The sequence below is a fragment of the Seriola aureovittata genome, chromosome 16, assembly GCF_021018895.1.
Source record: "Seriola aureovittata isolate HTS-2021-v1 ecotype China chromosome 16, ASM2101889v1, whole genome shotgun sequence".
Classification (NCBI taxonomy): Eukaryota; Metazoa; Chordata; class Actinopteri; order Carangiformes; family Carangidae; genus Seriola; species Seriola aureovittata.
The window spans coordinates 10493866-10517085 of NC_079379.1; the positions used below are offsets into that span (position 1 = coordinate 10493866).

At 38.6% G+C, this 23220-nt stretch overlaps 2 protein-coding genes across 4 annotated transcripts in view; one reads left to right on the forward strand and one right to left on the reverse strand.

Moving 5' to 3' along the window:
- Nucleotides 1–169: 169 nt before the first annotated feature.
- LOC130183528 (homocysteine-responsive endoplasmic reticulum-resident ubiquitin-like domain member 2 protein) lies at nt 170–7562 on the reverse strand. 3 transcript variants are annotated; one of them, XM_056399071.1, is made up of 9 exons: nt 7469–7562; nt 6743–7103; nt 5537–5614; nt 4689–4799; nt 4376–4506; nt 3454–3567; nt 2860–3147; nt 1960–2074; nt 170–1361 (listed from the first exon to the last, which is right to left on the reverse strand). In XM_056399071.1, exons 2-9 carry the CDS (start codon nt 6887–6889, stop codon nt 1194–1196), a joined length of 1152 nt encoding a protein of 383 aa, XP_056255046.1. In that variant the 5' UTR covers nt 6890–7103; nt 7469–7562; the 3' UTR covers nt 170–1193. The 3 variants fall into 3 exon arrangements, with proteins under 3 accessions (XP_056255046.1, XP_056255047.1, XP_056255045.1); XM_056399072.1 differs by having other exon boundaries at nt 4376–4467; nt 4689–4802; XM_056399070.1 differs by having other exon boundaries at nt 4689–4802.
- Nucleotides 7563–10827: 3265 nt separating this feature from the next.
- Nucleotides 10828–23220, forward strand: part of LOC130183522 (adhesion G protein-coupled receptor B1-like) — a 114001-nt gene continuing 101608 nt past the window's right edge. The window contains exon 1 of the mRNA XM_056399054.1: nt 10828–11137. The gene's annotated coding sequence lies outside the window, so the exon portion shown is untranslated. The remainder of the gene's footprint in view (nt 11138–23220) is intronic.

The following is a 23220-nucleotide window of genomic DNA, read 5'->3' on the forward strand; positions in this document are numbered from 1 at the left end:
GGATATCAGCCATTAAGTTATAAGAAACTGAAATATAAAAATGCCAAAAATCAAAGATTTATAAACAGTGTCCACATATTCATACTTTGAGGGCGGTTACAAGTTTGTTTTTCAACCGCAAAATTCCCACACTCAGTATCTTGGTCACAATTATTTACACATGACTACATTACCATGAACGTAGGTTTAATAAACATGAATATTATTATTGGTACACAACATGATAAATGTAACAGCAGAAGCCATTTTCACAAACTTGAGAGGTGTGTGGTCTTTTCCTACATGAACTCTGCATTGTGGCAGTGCTTTAACAGTAGGAAGTTTTAAAGTTTCTCCTGTCCGCTCAACGCCACACGGCTTAAAACGCAACAGTCGTCCTGTTTGATATTCCATTAGTGGTGAAAGCTCAGTTCTTCTGTCTCACTCATTTCTTCCATTCTGTTTGAGAGAATTAGTGGTACACTGATTCATTTTTCAGTAGCCGACATCACTCTGTGTTACACTTCAACACAGTACACAATGTGTTCAGACACATTTTATAAACTTTCAAGCCAAAATCACTCATGTCACTTATCACAGGTGCTACATGACTCAGGATAACTTGCTGTGAAGTTCAGCTTTTGGACTAAAGTGGCCCTTTTTCAAATACACCCACCATTACAAAAAAATAATAATAATCATTACAATTCAAACAAAACTATGTCAACAAGAATTGTAGCTTCTTACAAAGAAAAAAAGATTCATATTGTTAAACACAAGTAGTGCTGAAATTACTTTCCTTTATAAATGTGCCTTCTGTCCCTATATATATATATATATAAATTATAGAAACAATGCATTGGCAGACACTATTATTATTAATATTTTCACTATGTTTACAAGGCATCACTAGGAATCCTTGTTCATACAAGTTCAACTAATGTTCTTTTCATGTGACAGTTCAACATGTTTGTCCTTGTGCAGACAAACAAAGGTCAATATAAAGTGACCGTTTTTTCTCTTTTCACGTTAAATCAGTCATTTGTGTTTCTGCTCAAAGTCTAAGATATGGAGTAAAGAAGACTACTGGGAAACTATAACACTGCATTGCAACAGAAAAAGAGGTTCCCCAAAGCGGGAAGGATGTTAGTCCTCCTCTTAAAGAAAGAACATGCTCCTGTGGAAAAAGTGTCTCGGCTCGTGGTGCCCGTGGTTCAGTTAGCAGCGTTTGGCGGCCCCTCTGGGATGAGTGACATGAAGAAGGTTATGATGAATGACCACGTGGACGACAGGAAGCCTGTTTGGGGAGCACTGTTCGGATCCTCTGCTCCTTCCTCTCCACTTTCCCCGTCATCATCCGAGCCGTCATCCATCGCTCCTTCCTACACAAGATGAAGTCAAACGATGAGAACACGAGAGATGTTCCACACTGCAGTAATGTACAGTGTCTCTTGACTACCATGCATGTGACATACTTGACTGTGAAATTAGATATCCACTAAGCTAACAGCAGCAATAGCTCTCTAATGCAAAGTTACTTTCAATATCTGAGCAGACTCATCATATGCAGATAAAGTATATCAAAAGCCGAAGTCTATTTGGTCCCTCATGAAGTTTCCCTGGAAGCTCAAAAGTGATGGTACTGTTTTCATTTCTTTCTTTTAATGTCTTTTTATAGAAAACTTTAATTTCCGCAAAGATTTAAAAACTTCCGTTTTAGTTTTTCTTTGCCACTTTTTTTAGTCTCAGTTATATTTACAACCAACATCAGGAATTTAATTCTCATCATCTCATCTGAAACCGATTTCCACTTTCTGAATCCATCTGCTGAACTACACTGAAAATCATTTAATGATGTGGAAACTGGTACTTGGTTGAAAACATTACACTACAGAAACAATCGTTGTTACAGATAAAAATCCCATCAGCCCTGAGGGTAATGGTCTTGGTAAAGCTGAGATGGATGAGAAAGGTAGTGACCATTTCTTGTAAGTCGTGGTTTTGTAGCTCTCCCTCCATGTCGTCCTGATTGGCTCTGTCTCCAGGGAGCTGGAGTTCGTTCTCCAGGTTGAAAGGAAACCAGCCAGCCTGGTGCCTGCAGACAGAAACAACCAAATCAAGCTCGCAGTTCACAAGTTTCCAGTGCCAAAAATCTTTTTGCTCATACATGAAACAAAAAAAACAGAGAATGTATAACCTGAATTTTGCTATATTATATATTAGTCTAAATGACTGTTATTCTATAAAGATTTCTAAAAATTGTACTAGATTTAACTTCTGTTGAGTGACTAACCAATTTATCAACAAACAAAACAACTACTTGCCAGTTAGTATATTGCAAAACTACTAAGGGCCTTCAATGCAGCAAAGAGAGCAGCATGATTTTATGTTGAGTAAAACATGACAAGTCTACTGAAGGAAAGAGAAAGTATTCAACTATTGTGGTTTTGATTTCTTCTTTGACTGATTTTAATGACATCCATTTTTCCGAAAAGAATTGGTTCCTCAAGGCTACTGTTAGGAAATTCAATGTGAGATGACATTGAGGCTCAAACACTAAAGTTTGGGTGTTTTTGTCAAAACGTACGAGTGAAACACCCCTGAAAACCCATTTATCCAGTCATGTGACCTTGACAATATTATCGTAGGATGACCCATGGCAACAATACAATAGCAGGAGGAGCTCTAGGATAAATCAATGCCTTTAAATGAACTTTGTATTACACAAAACATTTTTTATAGACTGTTTTGATGTAGTTTTGTCAAGGAACAAGCTCTTTATCATGTTGGAGGTGGAAGGCATTTTACGAAATAGCCCCGATGCCAACTCGAATGCAGCGGCAGGTTCACATACACAGGTAAAGTAAGAGGATCACTCACAGGTAAAGCACCAGCATGGCCATCATCACCATGACAAAGCGGCTGAAGGAGGAGTAGAAGTAGACTATACTGAGTAAGATCGCAGCACGTGAAAATGTGTACACCCAGTCCAGCCAATCCCAGTTCAGCTCCTCCTCGTTCAGGATCTCCCCTCCCTGGGCATTCATTTGGACCTCTGCGTTGCCACGGCGATCTGCTTGAGGTCGCTGGCTCAGAGGATCAGGCTGGTTAGACTGAGTCGAGGGCTGGTCTGGCCTGAGGTGCTGAGACGAGGCGGCCAGTAGCTGACTGGAAGGAGAGAGAGACAAACAGGATGTGATTATTGAATTAATAATTTGAGTAAAGTTCATTTAGTTTCATTAATTTAACTCGGTAAATGTAATCTTAAAAATTCATGCACTTAATTCCTTTTATTAAAATTCTTTAAAGTCTTCACTACATATATCATGTATAGACACACATTGTGAACTGCAATTTGACTGGTTGGTGGAGGTGTACAACCGCAAGGCGGTAATTCTAGTTTGTGTTGTTGTTTGAACAATGTTCTAAAAAACATTGACCAGAAACAGAAAACAGAGACATGAAGGGACTTACTAATGCATGTAGTACTGCCGTGCGTACAGCTGCTGCCACCACATTAGTGTCATGGGGTTGTAATAAGCGGGCATGTTTGTGGGAGGAGTTGACTGTGGAGGATACTGGTTCCAGCTGGAAAGAGAGACATTGCATTACAGTTACATTTAACTTGTCAGATGACATTAGGTACAAGATCTGCTAAGGACGCAGGACGTTATCAGTGGCTATAGCTTTAAGCAACAACCTAATTCATTTTCCAGTCAAGACAAAAGCATACAGTCTATCCTAAGTGTTGGTTTTCATGTGTTATCCTTAACAAACAATTTTAGAATGTGCAATCTGACTATGCAAACTAAACTAAACTAAACTAAACTAAACTAAACCAGTTAAATAAAAAATGAAATTAAATAAAATGTCTCATCCTGCTGCATATTATATGATGTTCCAATATAGTTGGGAACTCTCATTTAGATCCTTTTTGCATGAAGCTTTTACACAGCACAGTGAGAGGGCTCATTCTCAGTGTTTCAAAATTTATTAAACTGATTTGATTTTTGTTTAGCACAGGAGATGATACAGTTTGCTCTCTGCTTTTACCTTGTGCTGCAGCTGCAGCCTTTATGTTAATCTGATGGCATTCGATTCAGGCGTGCCATGTTGACAGTCATATGGAAATCTTAATAGGTCCAATGTAATAAGACTGCCGTCCTGACTTTCACATAAAAGTGAGTGAGGTGCTTATTTAGACATTATTTGCTGTCATGTTTGCATAATGAGGTGTATGTATTTGATAAATAATCTATAGCTCTGGAATGATCACTTAAAGCGTTTTTTTTTTTTTTTTTTATCCTTAGTTGCTCTAATCGCTTTGGTGAAAATAAAATACCCTGTAACTTTACACTGCAGATGTTATCAAAGTTTCACCAGTCCAGAAGCTTACCTGTGCATATATTGTGAATACATCTGGTGGTAAGGGAAGGGTCCAGCTCGCTGTCTGAGTCCATCAGTGCTCTCCCCTGTAGATGACTGGAGCTGATGACCAGTGGAAGGGCTATATGAGTTTGTAAGGGGCTATAACCAAAAAAATAAGTTCTGAATATTTATAATAGTTCATGGCTCATTTTGAAAAAAAACAAGCAATATTTTTCAAATCCTCAGGGAGCCATACATTACAGCAGTGAACTGGATGATGAAAGGAAATGTGGTGATGATGAAATGAATGGAAAGGTGTAACAAGTGTGTGGGTGACCCACCGTGGGACTGGCCAAGTTCTCCTGAGGCTTGTTACAACGGCTGCCGGGGGGCTTTGGGGAGCTGGGAGGGGTTCTTGAGGCGCACACAAGATGGAGCATATGGTACTCATCCTGCTGTAGAAGCCAATACAGCTCATTATCACACACAGTTTAACTATTGCATGTTCAAAGAAAAAAAGCTTCTTACTTTTAAGGGTGAACACTGTGTCACATAACCAATACACAACACTTCAGAACACTCACTTTTAGCCGTTAAGTTTAAGCAGTCAAATAAGCAGTCAAATAATCTGTGAACTACAAAGCCCAGTTTAATGTTGACGTCTGCTGCCCTTTCACGACCCCATTACACTGTTAAAGATTTACAAATGATAACTGTCAGGTGCATGATTCAAATCAAGATAAATTGGATTAATCAAAACACACACTAAAATATGGAAACATTCATTCCATAATGTCCAAAAACACAAAGACAATACATGAAAGAAACTTCCTCATATGGCAAATGAGGATAAATATACATTTATGACTATCATCAATTACCATATTGGCATTTTTAAGTGTGTCCAAATAAATACTTCCAAATAAAGTATGTGGGCAACTGGAACCTCTGCACAAACTCAGAGAACCATATCTTCCATTACAAGATTTAACTTAACTGACACTAAGGCACTCATCTCAAACTTAAGACTTAGACACAGGTGTCCACATACTTATGGCCTAATAGTGTATGCAGCTGTTAAAAGCAGGGATCAGGCAGCTCAATTGCTCTTTGATGGTCTTACAATGATTAATCTAGTAACCCTTTGTTAAACAAGCAAACCAGGCCTACAACAACAGAGAGAACATACCTTTCTGAGCACATCTTTTAAGGTAAAATGATCCAAAAGCAGCTTCCCAGAATACACAAGCCTCTGGTCTTTGGAGCTCTAATGACAACAGGGTCAGAGGAGGGAGTCTGTATTAGCAACAATGTCTACAATGTACTGGAGTTTGCTTAATTTGGTTTTTCCTTTTTAAAGATTTTTTTTGTTTAATATTGACAAGAACACAAGAACAAGCAGGAAAACAGCAAACGTGGTCATGTAGGTGACAACATCAGAAGGCAGAGATTCTATGAGTGAGTAATGAGGATAAGATCGTAGTAACCTCAACTGGGATAAGTGGGTCTTAACAGTGGCTTAAACTGGCAGTACAACAAGGTCAGTGTGTGTCCTCTTAAAGCCTACATTCACTGTATGGGCCTTCAGGAGTTTAAATTGCCTATTTTAAATCCTGGCCACATGCAATTCTGGGTTCAGGTTGCCTTATTGTAAAATCTGCCACAGTTAATATCTGCTAAATTACACTGACAAAAGTGCAGCCGTTACAGAGATTACTCTACAGCTTTACAAGGGAACAGTTTGTCCATATGTGTTTACAATGATTGCATCAGAACAAGCAATGAGCAGAAAGGAAGGGGAGCAAAGTCAGATTAGCAACACAATACAACAGGACTCTAAATGCCTTCCTTTCACTGTGACGTCAAATCTACAGGCTCCAAGGCTCTTTCAGCTACTGTGACTCTAGAGACCCAATTTCTTTCCCCTTCAGAGAATAGATCAAGGTTAATGGTCTGTGTCACTTTGATGATTATTCAACAGCAATATGAATCATAGGGGAAGTTTAGTAGAATTCAAACAGCAAGAAAAGTTCACCCAGGAAACGTTGTCTGTGGCTGTGTACACATTTCTTTCACGTTCCTCCACATTAGCTCTGAGTGGAAATGTGAATCTGACATGCCTGGTTTTATCATGAACAATTTACTTCTTGAGGTCAAACGCAGAGAAACACATACATGGCATCCCGGTGACCGAGCTGATTATGCATACCATGATGTTAATGTGTCACACTATTCTGTCAAACTAAACAATACAGGCAAAATAAACAACACAAAACAGGAAAGATGTAACTCTTCCTTGTGATTCAATAAGGGTGATCAGCTGGCTGGGATGACAGAGAAGTGTAAAAGATTACAGAAGAAAGCAGCATTGAGTGGATCAGAGTGAAATACTCACTGGTTTACTTGGGTATACATCAGACAGGTGTGCTTTGAGTTTCTCCACAGTCCAGTTCTGGTAACAATTGATGGTCTGGTCACCGTACTTCTGGTTGGGAGCCCTGATGACAAGGGTAACAGGACTGTCCACAACAGCTTGATCCATGACTCAAAACCATTTGTCTTCAATTGGAAAAAAGGGAAGAAAAAAAAAGATCTGGACTGCCCTGTCTAGGTTCTGGCTCTAGTCCTCATAATATTTTTCTAGTGGTTTCCGGCACCATCAGAGCAAAGCTTTAATGTTATGTAAAGTTTGGTGTTGTTAATCTGTAGATGCAAGGTGTTTCCTGCAATTCTGTACAGACGGACACAGCTGGAAACTGGAGAGAAAGGAAAACATGGGATTAGCGTGAACCCAATAACATATTAGTTTGATGTATGACGGACGATTAATGTGTGCTACAACCAAGCAAGCAGAAATCTGGCATTGGATATACCATGACAAGATTATCTGACAAAGAATAACCCGTTACTTGTTTGAATTCCGTTAAGTACTAGCTAACACTAGTCAGGGACATTTAACAGCTGGCTAAGCTAACGTTAGCTTCAGTAGGTTTTCTGCTACTAATGTTAGTCAAGTCAAGCAGAAAAAGTTGATAGCTAGCACACTTAGCGAGCCAAATCAAAACAATCCGGTTTTACTAAGATATATGTATAAAACCGAGTCGTGATAGACCTGGTTTACCTGCCTGGTGCACCCACAGTGACCGATATGTTGCCCACTTGTAACCAAGCCTTGGCTGAACCTGGGTGACTTCTTCGTTGGATTTGGAATGGTTGTCGACATCCAATATTATGGTTCATTACCGCCACCTACTGGGTAAAAGTGTTCATTGCAACAGAGACAGGATTAAAATCCATAAAGCATAACTACACGAAAAAAGAAACCATGGATTGAGTACTTATGTGAATAAACACAGAAAATGTCCAGATAAAAATGATTGAATTGAATTGCAGAATTTCAAAGTCAGGTACTGAATAGAAATATACAATATATACATGAAAAGCAGTATTAGAAAAGTATGATATGGACAGTGTGTACAGATGGTGCTGCTCCTCCAGTCCAGTCTGCTGACGAAGTGGATACCCAAAATATTTGTAGTGCTTTACACAACCTGCTTACCCATCATGATAATGGGTTTGGTCACAGTTCTCCTCTTCCTAAAGTTGACCACCATCTCTTGGGTCTTGTCCACCTTTAGGAGCAGATGATTCTTGCTGTTCCACTCCACAAAGTTAGCCACGAGTTCCCTGTACTCCAACTCCTGTGCATCTCTAAATACACCCCACCACCACTGAATCATCAGAGAACTTCTGTAGGTGGCATGATTCAGAGTTATAGTGCAAATCTGATGTGTACAGAGTGAACAGAAATGGAAACAGGACTGCCCTCCTGTCTTGCTAACCACCACATCAGACAGGGAGATCCCTTGCTGAACAAACTGACATAACTCAACATTATAACCATCATGAAGGTAGGATTTACTGCAGGTTTGTCACATTACACTGTATTATTTTTTAAATAAACAGGCAATCGAGTTTGTACCTCTCATTTCTAACACTTATCCTAACCAGGCCTGTAACTTACTCACTTGCAACAACATAAATAGTTGCATTTTTTAAATAACTTATCTATGGCATTAAACCAAGAAAAACACAGGAACTGAGCCCAACTGGGATGTGCATGATTTGCCAAGGTCTCTAGCAGTTGAAGGAATTTAATTTGACTGCCATCTTCTGGTGGCACAGTGTAACACCACGCCCCTCTCTAATGTTCTCTCTGCTTTCATTAAAAAGACAAAAAGTTAGTGTCCTTAGGCAGATTGACCTGCACTCACCACTGAGGAAGAATCAAGGCCAAGACTACTAAAGAATGTGACTAGTCATAAGGGGAAAAAAATTGAAAAGAAGTGTGTAAAGTGACATCAAAGTGACCTGTAAATGATAGAAATAGCACTGTGATGAAAATATGATAAAACCCACATGACACTGATTTACCAATTAAAACAGATTCAATCTGTTTCTACACATTCAAATAACGTTGCTTCAGGTCATTGCTGTTGTTGCTATGAAAATTTCATCAACTGACCAGGTCATATAAACATGAATACATTATTTATCAGAGTGAAGAAATTATAAAATTTGATTTGTCAACAGGGCAAGTGTGTGTGACAGATGGATATTAAAATGATATACACTGAATGCACACAATGAACAGAAAAGATAGCCTAAGTTGGCCCTTAATGACCTTCATTGAAAAACTGAGAATTAATGTGTTCTTTCTGCTCTAAAAATGGGTTATCCTACTTCCGCATGACTCATACAACTCAAGAGACCTTGCAGGCTCTTGTATAGCAGGAAAGTTTCAGGCTACTGTTTCTACGAAAACATGACATTATTCATCCTGTTTTAATGTCCTTGTCCTGCTACTGCTTGTGTGTGAGTGTGCTACATCACAGCTTATCTATGTTTTTAGCGAGACCAGAAAGTGTAATAGTTTTGATAAGAACAATTCAATTCATTCATTCAAATCACAGGAAACTGCACAATTAGATCAAGAATGTAAATTTCCCTGGTTGGATAGAGGCTCAGTTTCATATACATTAATCTAGCATCCTTGAGTAATAGAGCGCTTCTTGACCCAGATTTCCTCCTATTGCTCCAGTTTCCTTGCACTGGCAAATACATGCTGATGATGAATAGGAAAATTTCCAGTAGATGTGAATATGAATCTGGACATGTTTGTTTAATTTCTTGTTGCTCATGCGTTGTTCTTCATAATAAAAAATATACTTTGGCATTTTTTGTATATCTTAAAGCTTGTTTTGCAAATAAATATTTCAGAAATTATTTCAAATCACATGGTTGCGTTCTAATTCCTCATGAGTTACACAATCATATAAAGGGTAAAACACTTTCAGTGTGATGTCCACCATGCTTATCTCTCTATAATAACACCTTTGACAGCTTGTAGACAAGGTGACAGTACAACAGTGGTCTGCATGTCTCCTTTAATGGCACTGCATTAGAGAAATCCAGTGTCTTTCATTTCCCTCTCTCTGTTTGTACATCCGTCTGTTACCCTACTTCACAAAGGCCTGTTTTTCACTCCATGCCTCAATTTAGCAGTAGATGATATTGTAATATGGTACACTTCCAACCTGCTGCCACTGTTTGTGAGATTTCAAAAATGGAGGTGATTGAAATGAGGTCAGCATTAACCCATTTTCTGATGTAATTTTCCATCTGACTAGAAAATGATATTTGATGTTTTTAAATATAGTAGTTACAAAGTAGTTAACTTGCATCATTTTATTTACCGGTGAGCTACAGCAAGTTTTTTGGGATATTTTTTTTTTGATTTTTCCTCCTTATTGATTGTGTCTGTTGATGATGATTTTAAAGAGGACATATTATCGCCATTTTTAGTGTTCCTCATTTTATTCTTGGTGTCTACTAAAATAGATTTACATGCTTCAGTGTTCCAAAAAGACATTATTATTCTTATACTGTAGCCTACACCCTCTGTTTGAAACCCTTTGTTAGAGCCACAAATAAAGATAAACATAGCCTCCGTGACATCCCAGGTTTCTGAAGAATGGCACCTACCCATGCATGTATTATAGGTATTATATAGCTCTTATATCCATGCACCTATCCGACAAACAAGTGCGAAAAGTCATGGAATTAGCTGAGATGACACCATTTAACCTGTTTATTTCTGCTGTGAATTTGAGCATTTCAACATGGGACACTGTGGTGATTGACTCACTTCTGGAGCCAGCCTCAAGTGTCTGTAAACAGACTAATACAATGGTGTCTTCTAGCAACCTAGAACAACAAATCTGATCAAGAGGATATGAGGGATTTTTAAAAAATGAGTATTTATTTAATGTTATCCACACTCCATTCCACTTGGTGGCGGTAATGCACCAATAATGCACCGAAGAAGAAGAAGAAGAAGAAAACTGAATTTGTTTGTGAAAGAAGAATAAGAATAAGAAGAATCAGAAGAATAAGAAGAATAAGAATAAGTAGTAGTAGTAGTAGTAGTAGTAGTAGTAGTAGTAGTAGTAGTAGAAGAAGAAGAAGAAGAAGAAGAAGAAGAAGAAGAAGAAGAAGAAGAAGAAGAAGAAGAAGAAGAAGAAGAAGAAGAAGTAGTAGTAGTAGTAGTAGTAGTAGTAGTAGTAGTAGTAGTAGTAGTAGTAGTAGTAGTAGTAGTAGTAGTAGTAGTAGTAGTAGTAGTAGTAGAAGAAGAAGAAGTAGAAGTAGAAGTAGAAGTGCCGCGAAAGTCGCTGGACAGCCCGCAATGGACTTCACATTACATTATCGAACTTCAAGACAAACCTCAAAGGTAGGGAATCGCCATCTTGCTGGTTTATGATACTGGTAAATGTGAATTAATTATAGCTTTGTGCTCATAGTTACTAAAAAAACCGAACTGAATGGTTAAATCATGGATAATTTATCGGAGCTAAGGATGTATAGCATGTCTATATTAACCGACGTTGAAGCATAAATCTAAGTGTGTGTTGCTATGCTATTTGGCACTAATGAAATCATGTCGCCGGCGGCCCAATTAAACATCACAAGTCAGCAAATAATAAAGCATATTTAGATATTGTGAGCTGGAGTCAATCGAAAATCCAGCGTCGAACTATGGCGGGTTTTTGGAGTAGGCTAGTTTTTGAAGTGCCGGGCACACAGTGAAATTTCTGGAACAGTGGAGGGAACCATGTTATAATGAATTCCAGACAATGTTGTGGTTCTAAAGAGTTTGGTGGGTGTAGGCACAAAGCTTGACATGCCCTGAAGGTAGATGTCTGTATAGTATCTGAAGCTGAAGCTATTTTTTGTCCTTTCATCTTAGTCCCTCTGCTGTCGTTGCTGCTTAATGGCTCTTGCTCCAGTCCAATGATTTTGCTGCTCATTCTGAGGATTTTGTTGATGTTGGATGGTGGATGATGTCACTCAGAGCACCAAACCAGGCTATTATGTTGTAGCTGATGATAGATTCAATGAAGCAGTTGTAGAAAGCTAATGGGACTGTTAGGTGGACCTGGAGTTTATGGAGTTTATGACATTGCTGAAGATGAGTTTGTTGTCGGTTGCGGTGCCAAGGTATTTGTATGCCTCCACTCTCTCTACAGCCTGGCCATTGACCACCAGTGTGGGGATGTTGAACTGTCCATGGCAGAAGTCACTGACCAGCTCCTTGGTCCCAGGAGGCATTTGAAGTAGTTGTGTGCTGTGCTGTGTGACAAGCTTGCAGGGAGTGTCCATCTTGCAGGTGGGCAGCATTGAGGGATGTATTAACGGCAATAGATCTAGGAAGTAAGGCTTGGACCTCCAACAAAGTGTTTGATGCAAATGAGAAAAGTGAGTTATTCCCTTTGCTGTGTACTTTGAACCATGTGACTTTGTTCACCATTTGAAATGCATTTGCATAATACATGGCTGACAATATAACACAGATGTAATCAAATATCCTTATATTTTATATTGATATGTAATATGAATATGTACAATATTCTAATTGTATGACAACCACCCCAGACACTATAAAACTACCTGGCAACTGCCCCAGACACCATAGAAACCACCCAGCAACCACTTAGAAATGTCATAGCACTGTTCAATATTTTAAATTTATTCTGTAAAATTAATTACTGATTAAGTATCATATTTCATTTATTTGATTTCTTGTATTTATTGATCATACAGTATATTTACTTATTCATGAATACTTAAGTCACCATGACAACTAAGCAAACCTAATCCGCTGATGAAGGCCATGAGATGCAGCTAAAAGAATTTATAAATTAACAAACAAATATGTCCTTATATCTGCTTACGTCTAAGTTATGGTGTTTGATATGTGAAGTAAGTGTTTACGTAGTGCTTACAAATGCTAAATGGGGGTGCTAAAGCAAAGCATTCAGTATCCTCCATCTGATTTTGGATAATAATATTTTTTAGCATGACAAGCAAAGTGAAGATTCTGTTTTTCCACATTTTCTTGATTCAGCCTAGAACTACATATGAAAGCTTCTAGCTTCTATCTTTTTCTTTAATTTCTCTCATCCAGTAAAATGTCAGCCTGCTCTGAGAACCTCCGGAGAGCAGTCTGTGGCCTATCCCGGTGCAGAAGGATACCACTTTATGGAGGTTACCCCATAGGTCATGCCACTCTTTTAAAGAGGGCTTCCTTCTGCAGGGAGGAGAATGCAATATATATATATAAAATACTATGAAATTCAGAAGAATATAACTGATTTTTTCTCAGGGGCAAGTAACTGGAGAGCTTCTGAGCAAGACGTTAATATTTTGAGCGATGGGTTTTTCTGGAAAAGCAAAGGAAATAGGCAGATGTGTATTTCCTCTCTTCGATAAATCTGCACTTTGAGAAGGCTTTTACATGGGAGTGATTTAGTATGCTGACAGGCTGGGAAAAACTGAAAGATGGTGTATGGAATAAACAGAAAACCTACACAATACCTAAAGACCACGTCTATAGATAACATAACGAGCTGGAATCATTTCCTCTTTGACTCTCATTTCCTCGTATTTGTGGTTAAGATTTAAACAATTATGTAAAGTTTAGAATACTGAGAACTTGACACATCCTGAATCCTGAGAAGGATGCATTCAATCTTGCATCCTAATTGCTTTTGTAACATTTACCCTTTGACATATTGATAGTCAAATCATATAAAAAGCTATTTATTCCACAGTGCTCTGAGTTTGCCTTTTGTATTGTACTGAGCAGAGCAAAAGCGCTTGTGCCCCCTCTATTCATAATAAGTGCCTCCAGTAATGACTCACAAGTGTGAAAAGGTCACTGGCTGGAGGAGGTTTTAATTACGCAGTAACCGTGAGCAGTGTAACATTCTGATTTTGAGGTCAGAGTACAATTTGGTTTTCATTGTGCGTTACTATCTATCTATCTATCTATCTATCTATCTACCTATCTATCTACCTATCTATCTATGTGTGATGGCAAGATGAGACTGTCCTCCCATAAAAAATTATCACGTAGGTTGTTTTTCCAATTAGTGTGTTGTGACACATATTTACTAATCATTGTAAAGCAACATCTAGTGGTTAGGTGACCCAGGTGACTATGGCTCATATCATCCGGGTAGGGACAAACGACCTATATGGTCATTTAGGTCAGAGGACTCACTGGACCTCACATGACTCCCTGTAAGTGCCACCCACCTTCAACCTGAGCCAAAGAGTAGGTAATTGAATAGAAGATTCATTTTGTTTTTCTATTTTTCAGAAATCATTTTGGAGCTTTGAAACATCATTTAGACCTTCATGTTGGAAAATAAAATGTACTGAAAATACACAGTGAGATCAGATGAACTGGCTAAAGGTATGAGAAAGCTAGATGACATTAAAGCACATGGAATTGATTACATTACTGCCTAGCACAATATAAAACATTAAATGACAGTGTTTATGTTTGATATCATACGTTAAAATAGATAAGTTAGTGACATCAGCAACATGCTCATTAAAAGTTAAGCCCTCCTCTTACCACTTGTTTTGCAGCATTTCTACTTTCTACATTTCAGGTATTCTAGCTGTACCTATGATCTCAGTGCAGTGAGCTCCATCCATAAAAGATTTAAAATGTAAGCAAGAGAGTGTACTTGCGCAGAAAGCTGCACTGCCAGTCTTAAGGTCAAACATCTCAGCCATCATTTAACAGATGATGTGCTGTAGGACAGAGATCTCTTTTGACAATGTCGTAAATGATACGCTCAGGGTAACTTTCCTTTACGTCACTTTCATACAGGTTCAGCTGATGCCAAGGTCTTGTCTGTTCATTGATATCTGTGTACAGCTCACCTCTGGCGTAGGTATTAAAAGAGAAGTACACAGAGACTTATAATGATGCCATTAGGATGGTCCTGCGTGCGCAGAGATTTATAGTGCTGATATTGTATTGTAAGCTGAAGTGTAAGTGTGGCAAGTTTTTTTTCCAATGTGAGCATGAGATTTATTTAGCACAGTGCTCAGTATCTTAAATTAAAATGAAACGAATAATACTCACAAATCCTTTGGAGATAACTGGGATGCTTTCAATGAAAGTTTTGTGGTTATTCTCTTGACATTTGCCCTTTGAAATGCTGTTAGTCACAACAGATAAAAAAAAAAACAGTTATCTTTTGGTCAATGCTGTCAGTTTGCGTTTCCATTTGTATTGTGCTGAATAGATTCTGAAGCCCTCGTGCCCCCTCAGTTTACAGTAATTCATGATGGGTGCCTGCAATTAGTGACTCATCACTGTGGAAAAAGTCACAGGCTGGTCACAAGGACGGAGGAGGCTTTGACTGCATGTCTGAACTCTGGGTTGTGAGCTTGTTTTAAACCAGTGGTTAACAAACAAGGGTGGGGGTGGTGGAAGGGTTTGATTTATGTAGGGGCACTAAACAAACAAGAGTTTGCTCATGCTATCATGCTGCCCTTTATTTCACTGAAATTCCGCATGCATCCTTTTTATTAGTTGCTTCCTTCCCTCATCATTGTTAATGATGGATGAAAAACAGTGGGGTGGGGGGTGGGACCTTTTTTTGGCCTTTGAAGGGGGGGCATGCCAGAAAACATTTTACAACTGGTTTCACTGACCATTAACACAATATCCTGCTGCCTGAATGACTCACTCCATCATTCAACAAAATCTTTACATATATACTGTACTGTGTAGTTATCTGCATGCTATACATATTTAGACTAATGCAAATATACATGAATGTCATTAACAGTAAACCGACAAAGTCATGAATGTAATTGAAATAATATACAAACTAATTCATACATTTTCACAATGATGTAAAGCATCTCAATTCACAGACTGAAACAGGATGAGAAGAAAGAGGAGATTTATTTGACTTTAAAGTGCTTTCGCTGCAGTTTTAACAATTACCATAAAACATCAGCTATCACTTTACAAGCAGAGCTTGTTATGAGTCATCCTCTCACACCTTTCCACAAACCTGTTGCTTACACTGGGTGGCAGTATGCATTCATTTTTATACCAAAACCATGAGGCCAATTAACTTGTGAGGAGTAGCATACCTATATTCCCTGCACCTAAACCTCCAATCTCATTATTATAACATTTAATCAAATATATTTTCATGCTTACAATATTTGAAAAATGCAAATTTTGCATTTGCATTCATGACAATCCACAGAGAATAGTTGGTGGAAAAACCACTGTAATGTTTTGTGACAAACAATTCTTTTGCACTTTGACAGATCCAATGGCAAACTATGTCCTCACTGCCCATGCAAGAGGCTATATTGCATTTATACATATATGCATACTAAAACCCTAACATGACATCAGTGGGTCTAGAGAATGATGCAACCACTCTTATTTCAAAAGAGATACATATACAGTAAATACTGCTCAGTCTTGAATGGATGCTGCAGTAACACTGTAAACTGTATTGACTGGATCTCCGACAGATGTCTTAGAATCAGTCTGCAGCCCTCTTTGCAATCAGTGCTAATATATAAACTCTGAAAATGATGTTATTACACTGTAATAACCCTTTGATTGGCGTGAAATTTGAAGACTTTTTCTCAGGAATTCATCTTGCGTCAATAGCCAAGTATATCAAAGTAAAAACTTTTCTTTTTGAGCCATATGACTGTCTTACGCACATACGTCTAGCCAGTCTAGAAGACAGCAGTCCCCATGGAAACAGGTTTCCTATCTGCAGGAGCTCCATAAACAGATTTCCTGATAGAGGAGAGGGAGGGAAGTGAGAAAAAGAGAGGGAGAGAGGACACTTCTCAAAATTCGAGTTCTGCAATCCCCATACCATCTATATGCAGTAAATATATATGCACATATACTGACAGTTCTGCATGCCATTTGTTCTGGTCTTACCTGGCTGGGTATCATCAAGTGCTAATGACTCACCTGTTCTCTTAACGCAACTGAGGTATTTTCTGCTAGTACTCTCACCATTTGCCTTACATTTACCTTGTGCACCAGCATGAGAGAGTGAATGAATGAAAGCAGCCATCAGACAATAAGAGTGACTCAACCCTTCCTCCATATGTAAGTGCCCTCCGCCCTCAGGAAGGAAAGATTTACAAATTAGGCAAGGTCAATTGCATGCTATTTGGCTAAAGACATCCCTCCCAATAGTCTTGAAAATGGCTGTGATAACTGAAGAAGATGGGAGGGTAAATTGTCCATGAAGTTTCATTCACATTAATGGAGTTTTTCGCCGGTATCATCTCTTGGTGGGTTGGTAGGTTGCATCACAGGCATCCCAGATGACTCCGTGCCACATCCCCATATTCATTGATGCCAATAATTGATGCATGTGCCACCTGTGGGTCTGTGTAACACCGTCTTGTGTCAGTTTTATTTCTGGAAAGTTTCTTATTGTTCCATACAAACCATGAAAAGTGTACTCAGCCACCACGGGGCGTGAACAGTTCAGGCAGGAACATTTTGACAGAGGCATTGTGTTCAAAAATGGTTCCCCACATGGGTAAATTATTAGTTGCACCAACTAAATATAGTTCCTGGAATCCACTCTAAGCCATTTAAGATAAATACTGGTGATGTGCAACCAATGGTTCTTTTTCAAGACATGTATTTATAGGCTGTATTTATAGAACAGTGATACAAAATGGAGCCTGGTGTAGCTGGAATTAGTACTTTTGGAAATTAGCAATTTAAAAAAAGAACTACTTCCATCCCAAGATGTTTTGTTAGAAAAAACATGTAGTAGGTGTCATATTTAAATTTAGCAAGTAGCGAGGAAGCGAAGATTACTGTCTTTTTATATGACCTCAAGGAAAGAACTCGGATTGAGAAAAGATTTTCCATTGTATTCTTACAAAATGAAGCAAAATGATTTGGTTGAGCTGATGTTGATCTTTCCTCAAACAGATCAAATAATTCATCCAGTGTTTTGTGTCTCACAAAAGCCTAAAAGCAGTTTACAATTAGTTCAAAATTCTGCTGCACAATTGCTCAGACACAGCGAACACCGTGTTATCCAAGTCTTCTTGTAACTACTCTTAAGGTCTTACACAACTTGGCCCCAAAATGAGTGAGTTGCTGATCCCATTCAGGTTTACTAGGCCACCAAGGTTGTTGGACAAAGGCTTCCTAGTTGTGCCCGACTTAAAAGTTCCAGGCTAGTGGTGACCAAGCTTTTGCTGTCCTGGCTCACAAGCTATGGAGCAGGTCAAGTAAATAGACACTATTAACCAGGGTCTTCTAGAAATTGCATTTATATATGACTAAACTGCAGCAGTGTTCTGTTCACAAGAACAAATCTTTTGGTTGAACATCTGCTAAGCTCCCATATTCAGCAAGGAAACGTAACATGTAGCTTAAATATCAAGAATGATAAACAGAGTTTGGTGTGTTTGTCAAAGCGGCAGCACTTCCGGGATCACAATTACGTTTTCTACTTAATCTGTTTGCTGCTGCAGTTTAGTTGTTTATAACGTATAAATGTATACAATGTGAATATAAATGGCAGTTCCTTGCAGTGGTTTATATTTAAACTGTATTGCTTGTCAAATGTTTGTTTGTCTTTATATTAAGATATTTATTCACATATTCCTCATCTTCTGCCTTTTTAACGTTGTTGACTGATGTGGAATAACAAAATAAAATAGTTATCAGTGATGGATTGGCACATTTTTATGGATATTAACTGGAGGACATTTGACAGCTCAGCCCACTAAAGTACAATAGATGTTCTGTTCTATTTGTTGTACCACCCACCATAGAAAACCCACAGCAGAACTCTGATTTTGACAAACTTAATAAAGGCATGTGACTTACTTAAGATTAATTTTGAGAGTAAACCATAAAGTAACTAACTTTTGAAAAACTTTGACCAGTTTTGACATGGTATTAGTCTACACTGCGAGGCGCACACACACGTTTTATCCAGGCACACCCCAATGTGGACATTTACTTGGTTAATACCTTTTCAGCAGATGTGAATATAGGGTTAGTTTTACAGATAACACTTTTAAAAAAAGTGTTATAGGTTATTTAGGGGTGACTTTTCCTGCTCACTTGATTTGTATACATACTGTACTTTTCTGAACATGACCAGTTCCTCTTCAGGTGCAATCTTGGCAAATCAGTGTCTCTGACTCTAATCATAGCCACCAACATGGCTGATGTAAAATACCTTTCCTCACCAGCTTTTCATTATTCTGCAGTTGGAAGCACATATCAACACTCAGACATCACAACAGTTCCTGAGGTACCTGTGGAGGACCTGGCAGCTTGGCTTGCAACAAGAAAATGTGTCATTGTAGAAAATATTATATAGGACGTAAACAAATATGGATCATAAACACACATCTTAATTATATTCTGGAGCACGAATTTAATTGCCTCAATTCAAATTCAAAATTGATTTACAACTTTTAAACAAAGCAGTAGGTGACTGCGGATAGAATATGTAAAAGTATAAAAAGGTTCTTGTATAACCTCGTTCTGTGTCAGATCACATCCTGTTAATCTCACCGCCCTCCTACAATTTGATTTAATGAATAATATGTCAATTGATGTGTTTACTCTCATCCCACTGAAAGGCAAAAATAAAGCTTAAATTAAGCAATAAGTGCGTTGGTAGTGTCCTCCTCTTTTCCACAACCCAAGAAACGAAACATGAATGGAGGCACAGACTCAGACATGTCAGCACTGTCAATGGATTGACTACTCATTCAGAAAAAAAAACCCCCGCTGCGTATATACAAACTGTTGAAAATGGACTGTGTCTATCATTTTATTGTCAATCAACATTGAGATGGGTGCAAGGCCTCTGTAATAAGCAAGTCAAGGGGAAAACTGCACTTAAGTGAAAGTGCTGTGCAATGCTCAAAGTGTGTTGTATTGAGCAAGTTAGCACTCAAGGACGAGTTTCCATAGTTACAAGTTCATCAAAATGCAGGAGACGTATAGTCAAACTCCACTTGAGATGTGAACGAGGGGGACAAGCAGGTTGAATTGATGCACTCTGCAGAGTCACAAATGGTACCATTAAGTTCAATTAGCAGGCATTCATCCGATAACTTTCGGCTTTTATCTGGATAGTTAGTCCTAATGGTCTTTTATACCACACAAGACCACTGTATGTCTTCTGTCGGAAAGTTAACTACACGAATTACAACTGACATACCTGTAGATTAATACCTGGTGGGGTTGCCTGGTTTCAGACCACTTAATTACTGATCATATTTCCTATTGTTTCAGCAGATCAAAAAGAAAACATGGCAATTCAGTGTGATTATCAGCCTAATTAGCAGGGATGGGTGCAAGCTTAGAAAATGTTTCAACAAATAAATTTTTAAATGAGGGTGATGGCATTACATTTAAATATATCTACCCCATAATAAGACAGTAATGTCAATATTGGACACAAGGTTACGTATGGTTAAGTTTAGTAAATAAAACACATTATTGAACTTGCAATAACTAATCTTTTGGCCACTTGGTGAGAGCAGGAACAAGTTGTCAACACAACATTGATATAGCATCACTGTTCAGGTTGATGTGAAAAACTTGTCAGAAAATAGTTCTGTTCTTTAGTTCAGTTTTTGGTCTCCACCCACTGCTGAGGGAAATATCTGTCTTTAGCTGATAAAAGCTCCACTATGTTCACCAGCTAGTTGCTAACTGTGTCGGTGTGTGGTTTGGTGCTGAGCTGGTAGTTTGCAGTCGGTTTGCAGAGCTTTTTTGCAGATCACAGCTGCCTGCTGAGTTCCAAAACTTTTGATGTTGTTAGATTACATATTCTAAATGCAAAGTCAGGGTCAGAACCTGCTAGGACAGCATTTCAAAAGAGATGGGAACACTTGGAGGTGGCTTTTCTGTCAATTGCCACAGGGATAACCTCTAATGACTCTGTGCCACTTGAGCTTGACATACCCCTTTAACCTCCCCTCTCTGCAGTCATTTCAATCAGCGCAGCCCTCTGCAGTGACCTTACTGTTCCAGCTTTCCTCTTAGGTCTAGGCAGAGAGCATGAGCCACCTGACGACGGCCACTAGAGCTTGTCAGTATCAGAGCGATGTATTCAGGTCCATTCTCTCGCCTCTCCTCAAGGGCAGCCAACTTCCTGTTGCTGGGTTACACTAATTGCAGCATTAGTATTCTGTATTGAGCTGCTGCCGGAAGCTGAGGCTCCGCCAGACACCGATGGCCAGTGCAAGCCATTGTAATTACAACACCACAGAGACCCTCCGTAAACCTTTTCCTGAGTTTCTCAAACCCATGCAGCTTCCGTTTTGAATGCATTCGTTTTGCTTTTCCCATGTGATCTCCTGACCTATCAGTTATAGGGGTACATGGGTCCTATTTACTACTTCCGGCTTTATACCACATCTATTCAGGAGCTGTGCTGTTTGATGCAGGACCTCCTGTTGATTTTCAGTCATAAAAACCATTCCTACAAAATTAATGTTTGCTCTGTGCCGTCACCCAAGGAAATATTCATTTAGATTGAATGGGAGTTAAGTGTGCAGGGGGCAAAGTGTGTGCAGCAGCACAGGTGTATGATCTGCACGATGATCAAAATGATGAATTATCAGTTCTGCACCATTATTCCATTAATGATTTATATTTGCATGTTATCGTATCCTGTTAAAAGCAGTGTTTGCAGTGACATTCTGTATACGCACATTGCTATTGTAGAAATGATCACTCTTATTTTATTAAATGCTCTTTTGAGTGTCCTGCTGCCCTCATAGTTCACATTCCCCTTGTCAAATTCATTTAATTTATTCTGAGGGGAGGCATCACCACAGCAACACAGTGATCACAAGCTAAGGGCTCTTCCGTATGTCAGGCTTAGTTACCGTGACAACATGTTTCATGGTGAAGTTCCAGCACAGAGGAGCTTCCTGCATCTTAATGAAGAATAGAGCAGTTACCTTGTAATGTATGTGTCAAAGAACATTTCTCTAAATATGGTGTTTGCTTCCGGCAGGGAACTGCTGTGTCAAACATAGCATGCACGTGCTCATGCAAAAAAAAAGTTTGTTGTTTTTATATGCACATGCATGTGGTGATGAGAGGGTGCAGCATGCAGAGGTGTAGGTAGTCATTCAAAATGTGAGAGTTGTTAGTGCTCTCTGTGAGTGACGCATAAGATCTTTTGATGCCTGCATTTATCCTTGACCTGGCCAGGATTTGTCATTCTTAGAGTGAGGTATTAATCACACACAAGTTTTGTTTTTTTGAAGTAATTTTTTTTTTTACTTGCTGTTCCACAGCTGCACAGGATATATGCAGTATATACGTCTCTTGCAGTAAAAACTAAAAAAAAAGATCGAAATTTTGATGATTTTGCTTGTAGACCACGTTTCTCTCCTCCTGCATGAATGAAAAGTGAAGAAAGCTTCACTAATCCAGCATAGCATGAATTTCACATTCCCGCTGCTCATCTGCCTTTCTGCCTCACCAAGCATACGTTTTTTTCAGGTTGATGTGCGTCATTAGACCTGTGTGAGGCTAATCTCTCTGCAGTAACATCTTCGCCTCTGTCAGGTGGAGTCACCAGGTTGATATGACTAAGACTTATGTCTTTGCATCTCCCACACACAATGGCATGAAACATTTAAACGCAATTGGCATTTATTTTGATAAATTATCATTTATGTGTATCAATAAATTGTAATAAAAGGGGGGGGGTTGATGATCTCATTTACAGCTGGAGAGCACAGCGCTTAACAAAGAGAGAAATAATTCTAGATTAAATGCAGGGTCTTTTGTGTTGAGAGGAGCGTTTCTGTGGCATGCAATCACTTAAAGTGCCTGGCAAATCTGTTACAACCAACTGTGCAAGCATCTCTTACTGCATAAACATGCCCCAATTTGCAAAGCATAAATGGCAACATGGCATCAAAGTGATTACAAAAACACAAAAAAAACATGTGTCATGCTTGTGCAACAAAGTCTTAACCCAACCCAGAGAACTTATGTAAGTTTTTAAAGTAAGTCTGGGACAGTAAGCCGAATGTATGATTTATGATGGAAATAGAAAACAGGGTTAATGCAACAAATGGAGCTTATCTCTAAAAGCTTGGAGTGTACCAGCTCCTGGTTTATTACCTCCACCAAAGAGGTTATGTTTTCACCCATGTCTGTTTTGTTTGAAATAGATTTTTTTTCCCCTGAAGTCTGGTGTATATTGTTTCACATTTGCCTCTCTAGTTTATCTATTTATGTATTCATTGCATGAAATTAGATTGATTTGAGAGACTCCTGCAATATATAGTTATGTACACTGAAACTATTATTTTAAAGCTGCACTAATCACTTTTTTTATATTAACAATGGATCGAATAACTATGTGTAATGTGAAAGGTGTTTTGGCTGCATTGTAGCATCTTTCAGCTCATAGTTTTGGTATTGTCACC